Source organism: Cucurbita moschata, unplaced genomic scaffold, assembly GCF_002738365.1.
Source record: "Cucurbita moschata cultivar Rifu unplaced genomic scaffold, Cmos_1.0 Cmo_Scf00043, whole genome shotgun sequence".
Classification (NCBI taxonomy): domain Eukaryota; kingdom Viridiplantae; phylum Streptophyta; class Magnoliopsida; order Cucurbitales; family Cucurbitaceae; genus Cucurbita; species Cucurbita moschata.
The window spans coordinates 214,600-224,319 of record NW_019268559.1 but is presented as its reverse complement, the minus strand read 5'-3'; the positions used below and the strand labels follow the sequence as shown (position 1 = coordinate 224,319).

Below are 9,720 nucleotides of genomic sequence, written 5' to 3'. Positions count from 1 at the left end.
GGGGGGGGGGGGGGGGGAGAGAGGGAGCGGGAGAGAGAGGAGGGCGGGGAAAGGGGGGAGAGTGGGAGAAAGAGATTTTGCTCTTCCCCTTTTTCGGTTCTCAATTGTGTGTAAAACAGAAGGGTATTTTGGGGTGTACGCATTGCGGGAGAGGCATTTCTACCTGTTGGGCTGCACTCGTGTCAGTATTGACCAATCAAAGGTGACAGCGTGGCAGTGGGAGGCGCGTGGGGTGAGCAGCATTCTGGAGGGAGCGTGAGGTAATAATATATTGAATTTACAATGGTTGAGCGGTTCAAATTGTGGGGCCCCAAACAAAGCTTTAAAGAAGACTATAGTGAGACTCCAGGGGGGAGCGGCCACTGATTCCTTTTGTATTAATTGAGAATATTTAAATCTCCCAAGTTTGTAAACAAATATTTGTTTCTGTGCGTCTACTTTATTCTTGTGAATAAAATGCATTCAAATTTTAATAAGATATCTAGGCTTGTACAAATCATTCTTTTCTTTTAAAAATAAGTAATTTATAAACTTCATATTTAAGGGCATTTACAGTTGTGAGAAATGTTGTCCGTACAATGACAGTATTATAAAAAATCAAAATAAAAGATTGATGATTGGGATAAAATTGAATCTGAGTCACTGGGTTGGTAGAGTGAGAATACAAGAATGTAATGAACACCAGAAGTTAAAACTCTCACATATCCAACCAACTTCTTAATCTCACTCTCAATTCTCATTTCTTGGTTCATAGTGTATGGATCTTCCCCAACCTTGAGAGTATGAATCCATGTTTGGAATGGCGAACTGCGCACTGTCAAATACAGAAGACTCCGAGCCATTTTGTAGGGTTGTGATTGGAATGGTGTAGGTCTGGTTGGGCAGAGAAAGATGGATGGGAAAAGATGGGATTTAGGAGAGAAGATTGATGGGTTCGTGCGTGCAGGAATGGTGGAGGCAACTCTCACACCTCTTAAAGCTTTCATCATAGAGAAGGAAGACTGGCGAAGAGAGAGAGAAAGAAACAAGATTTAGCGGTTGATTCAACTCAATTCTATTTCCATTTAATATAATAATTATAAGTTTTAAAATTTTCAGCAATTTTGATTACAAATATTCTTAGTCCTAAATTTATAGAAGGAAAATAATTGGTAAACTACGGTAGCTGGAAAATTTAGGAAAGGCCTCCAGTTTTCTGAACTACAAAACAAAAATCCACTTTTCCAAGAATGCCCAATGGGGTTGCTTATTTTTCAAACACATCGTTGTGCGGTGAAATTCGAGAACAAAATACATCTCCTTCCGCTTTTTAGTTACAGTTCCTTTTCTGCTAATCTCAAAGAAAATACAGTTTCATATGAATCTTGCGTTCTCTTATATTGCTTTATTCACTGACTTGAGCTTCAAAACATCTTATATAGCCAACAGCAGGGAGGAGGAGGGGGAGGAGGAGGAGAAAGGAAGATAAAGTTATCTCCCAAGGGCGAAACTGCAAGTCTTTCTCTAAACTCAAATTCTAGTAGCAATTTTGGCACTAAGCGGGGAAAAGAACAACGAACAAAAAGGACCAACAAGAACACACCCTTTCTCTTTTTAATCGCCTACAGATAATTGACAACATAAATAGGACAAAGAAAACTCTCTTCTGTCTGGCCTATGTAATTTCTCTATTTGTTAGACACCCTAAAAACCTGTTCTCAACATTTGCCTGGTGACTTACAAATTCCACAGATTCTTCTGAAACCTACAGCCACATACCGCTTATTATAGAGCTTCATGAAACCGTCATCGTGGCTTGGACTAAAATGGCATTCGACCAGCAAGCCTGCTTTCCAAGATTCGTTTGTCTATGGCTGCATCAATTGAACTCATCTGAAACAAGAATACGACACCTATGATTAGAGAGAAATTATAGAAATGATGCCATCGCCAAATCATATGGTCGAGTCTTATGCAAGAGGTGCCAAACTTTGCAAAAGAGGCTGACCTGGTCAAAGTCGTATTCACTGATCGATCATAAAATAAATTGTAATGATGCTACGAATGAGCAAAAATCTGTAGGGTAATACCTTGTTCCACCCAAATCCCCACTTTGGCATCAAGCATAGGGAGAGTGAATCACATATAATAGATTCAAAAGCCAAAAAGAAGAATTGAATACACTACGTTCTTAACCATATTGATGCAATAAGTAGTAGAACCTTCTTACAGCAAGATTTGGAAAGTTTTTACATACACACTGTAAGTGGGATAACATAAATACCTACTTGAGCCTTTTGATGCCCACAAGATTGGTGGTATGGCGTGCAAACTGGAAAATGTCAGTTAAAAGAAACACAGCATTTACATTTGATGATGAAGTTCGAGGTAAAAAGTGAGTTCAGGCTCAAGGTTCTAAAGAAAAATACATTATCTACATTGCAATGAAACAAAAACCAGATTTTTATACATCCCAACAATCGAAAGGTACACAGCATACTACAAAGAACTCAAAAACAAAAACATGTCTAGCCCACCCCTACATGGTTAGACTTGAAAACGAACTCCAAGTATTTAAGTTGTAGTATAACTTACCTGGCTAGTTTCATCATGCACCTGATACTTAGTTAAGGACATTCTTCTTTCCTCCTGCACAATTTCACCATAAGAAAATGAAAACAGGTTGGAAATATCAAGATAATTCACGGAAAACCTGAATACAAGAAAACTTACCATAGACATCGCCTCATCATCCCAAACCAAATATACTTCATTTGTTGATGGCTGAATAGGAGCTTTATTCGCAATTACAGGAGGAGGTCCAATGGACGGACCGCCTGTATTTGGTCCCGAGGCATAAGAGTGTGAATTGCTCAATACTCCACCTATAGCATTAAATCCAGTTAAGTCACCCTGTTAAGTAATTAAACAAAATCAAAGTCTCTACTACAAGCTCAAAGATATATGTTCTAACCAATGGAGTTGGGAAGGCGTGCAGCAATATCAAAATTCTATCAATTCCGTAGGTAATAAGTCTTTTGAAACATGCAAAGATTTAAATCTCTAATCTCAAAATAAACAGGAAAAAAGGAACGGCAATTTCCAGACAGGCCGGATGGGCATTGGTCACTTGCATCCTTTTTGTTTCAGGTAATGGGGATGCATGCAGGAAGGCATACACAACTTAAAGCCTCAGTCAGATAATGGCTCCACTGCCTTTCTAATTTCGCAAGAGTTTGTATTTGAAACTACATTAGGAGAAACAAATAGATTGTGATCACATTTGTTTATAATAGAAACTAAATTTACTAGTGGATAACCCTTCACAAAGTATAGAGGTAAACATACTCGGAATATAGAACATTTAAGATTATTTGTTCATGTAAAGGTCAAACTTGAATTATCAACTAACATGAATACATATTGCCAATAGACATTAAAAAAAACTCTCTAGAAGTAGTACAATATTTGACTTTACTCAAGACATTGGGAGAAAATCAAACTGAATAAAGTCTTGAGAAGGCATACAGAAGGGACTGCATAAAGTCATTAGATGAACCTGGAATGATTGGAACTTGATTGCAAATAGTGGAAAAGGAGTTAGTACCCAAATGTATACTCAAGCCCTTGATTTCTGCTGCAGATGTCAAAGGAATGCTTGTTGGAAGTGAAGATGAAGGAAAAGGAGAGCTTTGGGAAGATCCGTGGCTATTACTAACAACAGGGAACAACGGTTGAGATACCGAAACTGAAGGTGTAGTTGAAGGCAATCCAGGAGGCGTTATTTGTGGAGGCTGGAGCATAGGAGTTGAAGATACTAGGAGTGGGGGCCTAGCAGTCTGCACAGGAAATAGTGGCTGCTGAGCATAGCCCAATGGGGCAGGAGGGGGAACTGAAACGGCTGAATTTGGGGGAAACCAAGGTTGGGGACGAGGTGGAACTTGCCAGGCAGTAGGCTGCACTTGTCCAGTTGAAGCATAACTGCAGTTACATGATAATTGGAGGAAATTAGCAATGTTTCATAATTTTACATTTTATTGAAGGTAACACAAAAAATGTGTAAACATCAAGTTAAGCACGTAATAGTGAACAGAAGACAAAAAGATAGGAAGATACTTACATAGGTCGCATTGCAGCTAAACCTGGTTGAGGAGGGTACATAATACCTAGCGATCCATGCACCATACCACCAACCATCTGAGTTGGTGGCATCTCCACTTTGGCCACCTTCGATGCAGACTCTTCATCTTCAAGAAAGAAAAAATTCCATAATACTATAATTATACCACTATTTCCGATGCCATGCTTAAAAAACATTATTTTAACAAGGAACGAACAAAATGCCATTCATCATTAAGCAGTACAAAAGATTGGGGAGAGTGGAAAAGAAATCATGCCCTCCAATATACAAGAGTAGGAAAGTTTGGAGAACATAAAAAAAAAAAAAAATAAGCACTCAATGCATCCCCCTCATAGAATTTTTTAAAAAAGACTCAAATTAAGTTGATTATTCAGGAACCATCAGAAATTGAGCATGGCAAGTATATTGGATCACCAAGAATATTACAATTAAGCATGATAAAGACCAAGTTATATGGCAGGTAGGCTTCTTTTCTGTCCTTTGGGATACTTAACCTTACAGAAATAACTAAATTTTAGGGATTGGAGAGAGCTTGGGAGGAGATTTTGTCGTTAGCTAGGCTTAATGCCTCCATCTGAGTGTCTGTCTACAAAAACGTTCGTAATTACCCATTAGGTCTTTTTCTTATGGATTGGAGCCCCTTTTATCACGACTAATTGGTTGACTCCTTTGGTCTGGATTGTTTTCTTTTTCTGTCAGGTTGGCCTTTTGTTTCGAATTCTTACCTTTCTTGTCAATGAAAGCTTAGTTTATCATTTTTGTAACAACAAGAAAAGGTTAATGCAACTGTACCAATATACATTAGGAAGAAGGAAGGCCCATCCATATTTTGAAACTATAATTTGTTGCACATGGATATGACGCTTACTTTAAAGTGGGGTGTGGTGCAAGAGAATACTTTCATTTTTTCATAAGAAACCAAGCTTGCATTTTTTAACTTTGTTTGCAACTTCCTTGGCTTGGGGTTCGGCTTTCCTCACCTTTTGCAATTACATACACACTATATATAACCACAATCGGGTATTAAATATGAATATTATGTAATACAGACAATATATGTATAACCTTACAACCATACAATCCTTTGTTAACGTTCATGATTCACTCAATCAAATACAATGAAAACTTTCCTTTTCGCCCTTCACCCTCCCTTATTCACACTAACTGGAACATGCTCCTCTTGAACCCATCATTAGAAAGGGTTGCCATCTGAACAAGTCCAGAGATCTTCCATTTCTAACAATCTTCTAATGTCATCTTCCATTTCAAAAGAACTTCTAATTCAAAGGGCATACTATAACATCCTCAAGCATATATTTTATCCCAAAAATGGCTTCCAATAAGAATTCCTCTTCAAATCGCTAGCTAAACTAACAAGAAAGGTTATGTTTCCTATCCTACAAAAGCTAGTCCCCATGCAAACTTTGACTTAATCAATAGTCACCATAGACGATCAGGTACTTTGCTTGATTAGTTTCCTTGGATAGAGTTGATTGTCTTAATCATCCCAAATACTAATTATACTCCTTAGGACCTTGGACTGCACATATCATGTAGTTTGAGGAATGTTGCCTTGTGCAGAAATTAATATGATTATGATTATGCTAATCTCCAGGTGCCCCAACTCAGATGCAGGTCCCTTCCACTAACCTCTTTGAAAGAGTTTTAGATACATCTCCACAAATGTACTTAAGGTCATAGGTCTGTTCTGGTTCAACTTTTAACTGCAACTTCCAGGAAGACGTTCATTCGCAATTACTAGTTACTTTGACGGGCTTTCTTCTTTTGAATATTCCATCTTACCAATGAAATATCTATTGCTTTAAAAAAAAAAAATTGATTATAATACACACAGACTGATCCAACCAAAAAAAGAATCTAAAAGATACTATATTTGTCGAGAAACATCAAAGAAAAAGAGCACACAGAGAGACAACTCAAATAGATATTGTGGATAAGGGTGGAGGTGGGGGTGGGACAAATTGACTATGACCAAACTTACTGGACAAATATCCCCCATTAGACAAGAATAACAGGGGGGGATTTACCAAACTCAAACCACGGTTTGGAAAATAAAAAGAAAAATACTTTCTTGTTCAAGAGTCATCCTTGCCTGAGCACAAACATAACAAACCCGTAAACTCATTATCTTCCTATACATCTATTTACACACGTGTGTATCATGAAAAAGCCCGAGAGGAAGAGGAAGTGAAGTAATAGACTAATAATAGGTGTAAGCAAAGATAAAGACAATGCGTGCATGAGTTATACAGAATCCTCACCCTCCTCTCCATAGTGTGCTGCCAAGACATCAGGTGGAATTCCTTGCATTCCATATATTTCAATATCTGTTGATTCTCTGCCAGCCTTTGCATTAGGAACTCTATCACCAGGTTAACACCAACAATAGAAACATTAGAATGACCAACACAAAAAGTACAAGTTCAGAAAGTAATTGATCGACATGTGATTGATCTTAGACAAACAAAAATCTCCATTGAGAGGCAAGTTTATCTAGTATACCCCAGTATGTTTTCACGTTCAAAACTTACAATCCAGAATATGAGAATCTATGAAAGAAAAAAAAAATGAATGCTAACAAATTAATTACTACGACGGTGTGCAGTCTGTAATACAGACCAGTGAAACAATTTCCTGGAATTATAAACCACGACTGATTGTAAAATAGGTGTTTTAAGCAGAGCAGTATACATCCTCGAATCTCCGCAGAGAAAGATGACGATAAAAATACACACAACAAAATAAAAGGTAAAAATAAAGATTTATCGTTGCGGAAAAAAACGGAAGAGAGGGAAATAGTTCGCATACTTGGTGACTGACTCTTTGTGGACCTGAAGAACGTGGATGACCATACCACCAGCAGTAGAAAGCTTCTTATGGCAGACATGGCACTTAAAGTGCTTGGCCTTCTGATGCTGCACCAATATCTTCTCGTCGTCGAATTCCCTGTCGCAATAGTAGCACCATACCTTGGACGAAACCCTCTTCTTCTTCTTCCCCATAACCAGAACACACACCGCTGCGCTTCCTTGTTGGAAAGATTAGTTCTTCGGCAAGCACTGGATTGTGGAAAAACGAAAAGGGAAATCAAACGAACAGAGATCGCGAAGATTTAGGGTTTTGCTTGTGGCCTTCCCCTATCCGGAAAGGGAGTTTTCTTTTGTCTCCCAACTCGCCCCCTCACGCCGCGCCGATCTCTGATTTTACTCGCTCGCGGCAGTTGTTGATTTTGCGCTTCTTTTTTTCCCTCTCAATCTTTAGTTGTTTATCTGGGTAATTTCAATAGTCATAGCGTTGGGGATAATTTTTTAACAAAAATAATTTAAGTAGTGAAGATAAAATCGCAGATTTGGAAGTTATAAAGATTTTGCAAATTATCCAACCAAAAATAAGGAACCACTGGAACTAAAATTTGGATTACCTCCTTGATCCAACATCTCAGGACAAAAACATTGTTTGAGATTCGAATCACTTCACAAACAGCATCGATTATGTCTATCTTCACAAACAGCATCGATTATGTCTATCTTGAATGATTCTTGTTGATCAAATATCTCAACGCAAGAATATTTGTTTCAGATTCGAATTACTCCACAAACAAGATTAATCATGTCGAGCTTGAATGATTCTACGTGCGACCTAAACTACATAAAATTGCAAAGAAACTTAATCACTGCAAATAAACTTAGTAATTGGATAAATAAGAGCACAAATGCTCATTTTACTACATTTTCCAAGTTTACTTACAAATACAACGTACATGGCTTTATATAGCCTAAAAAAATGAGAGCGTAACATTCATAGTTTATGACCATAATTAGCCTTAAAATACAGTAACTCTAAATTGTAACCCACCCAAAATTTATAACAATCAGACTCCATTCTTCCTCAACTCATGAATTGAAAATCTTTTGATAATTTAACAACATTTTCTTCACATCTTCATTGAAATATATTGTATGATTTGATGTCTCTTTATTTCATATCACATATGTTTGTGTGTTTATAATGGATTAATGTTTGTGGTCTATCTATTAATGGATTGTTTCTAGTAAATAATAAAATAATATCAGTACAATTTATTAAAATAACAATAAGTCTTTGATTAAAATTGAACAAAATGTTATAAGATATCAACGGATACTCATGTACCATGTGGTGGTCGCCTTTTTTGACAGCTCCACAACGAACTCAAGGTACATCCATCAAAATGTAGTTGACGATGAATTACATAATTGAATTAATATTGTGTTACAACAAGCATAAAATAGGACGTCTACACGATTCTCTTTTTAATGACTATAACTTTATACAATGCTCGTTTGAACTACCGATAGATGTACACGTTAGATTAGAATACGATCGTCAATTATAGAAGGTTCTTGGTCTACACGTAGCTTTTAAATATTTTCAAGCAAACGTCGATGGTATCTACCGCGAGCATGTATCCTATAATTCTCAGCAAAATGTGGTGTGTGTGTGTTTCGATAATGGCCGAGTGTGCAAAGAAAAGTGAAACAACACGAGAGAAAAGAGGTTGCACCTACTAAAGGAGTGAAAGTGTTAGTGCAAACTGTGAGAATATAAGGTTGTAGAATCACGTGGTACACGAATTATATTTTATTCGTCAAATCATTTCTTACAAAATAACATGTAAATACTCCACATCAAACTTTCATAATAAATTATTTATAAAGTCGAGGAATCATTTATAATTTAAGTTATTGTTCATATTAATTAAAATCCAGCCCAACATAGCACGAAACAATGGGTTTTTGTATTCCATGCCTTTCTAATTTTAGTTTTAATTTTCTAAATTTCAAATATAAATTGAGAATGGGATACTGAAGGTGAGTTTCTGTATTTTTACATATATATATATATATATATATATATATATATAAAGCCTTTTTAATTTAAAACGTGAATTATGGATAGATTATTGAGTAACTATATTTAAAAAATTAATAATATTATTACTATTTTACCATATATATTTTTAAAATTTTTTTGACTCTACTATTAAAAATGATTTGATGGTTAAAAAAAAAAAGAAAAAACCCTAAATTATGTTTTGAAAGACTATTTGTATTTTTTTTTTCATTTTAATTTAAATACTTACCTGACTTTAAAATTGGATATATAACTATTTATTTTTGTTAATATGGGGTGAGTTTCATATTTAAATATTTAAATCATTAGTAATTTAAAAAATATATATATTTATTTATTATTATTATTATAGTTTAAAAATTGGATTAGTATTAACAACAAAATAAAAACATCCATTCGTGAAACTAATACTAAGCTTAATTAAAAAAAAAAAAAAATCTAAGACCCTATTCAATAACTCTTTTAATTTATTTTATTTTTTTTTAGAATTAAGCTCATGATTCACTCACCTATTAAATTTAGTTGGTTTGTTTGTTATTTATTTTTTACAAACATTTTAACACCTAAGTTTAAATTTTTTTAAAATAATTTATATTTTTTGAATTGGACTAAAAACTAAAAAAAAAAAAAAAAAAAAAAAAAAAAAAAAAAAAAAAAAAAAAAAAAAAAAAAAAAAAAAAAAAAAA

The 9,720-nt window shown here is 35.3% G+C and overlaps 1 protein-coding gene across 1 annotated transcript; it reads right to left on the bottom strand.

Moving 5' to 3' along the window:
* Nucleotides 1-1,351: 1,351 nt before the first annotated feature.
* On the bottom strand, nt 1,352-7,413 carry LOC111433643 (protein SUPPRESSOR OF FRI 4-like). Its single transcript, XM_023070750.1, has 7 exons — nt 6,950-7,413; nt 6,403-6,503; nt 4,100-4,226; nt 3,587-3,960; nt 2,713-2,864; nt 2,575-2,628; nt 1,352-1,872 (listed from the first exon to the last, which is right to left on the bottom strand). Exons 1-7 carry the CDS (start codon nt 7,141-7,143, stop codon nt 1,801-1,803), a joined length of 1,074 nt encoding a protein of 357 aa, XP_022926518.1. The 5' UTR covers nt 7,144-7,413; the 3' UTR covers nt 1,352-1,800.
* Between the last annotated feature and the right edge of the window lie 2,307 nt (nt 7,414-9,720).

What these genes read in the sequence shown, in the direction of transcription:
- LOC111433643 (XM_023070750.1), bottom strand. Translation starts at nt 7,143, where the DNA reads ATGGGGAAGAAGAAGAAGAGGGTTTCGTCCAAGGTATGGTGCTACTAT. An exon ending in AGCACACTATGGAGAGGAGG is followed by an intron (nt 4,227 to 6,402) that starts GTGAGGATTCTG and finishes TCTTTCTTGAAG; the next exon opens with ATGAAGAGTCTGCATCGAAG. An exon ending in ATGATGAGGCGATGTCTATG is followed by an intron (nt 2,629 to 2,712) that starts GTAAGTTTTCTT and finishes GAAATTGTGCAG; the next exon opens with GAGGAAAGAAGAATGTCCTT.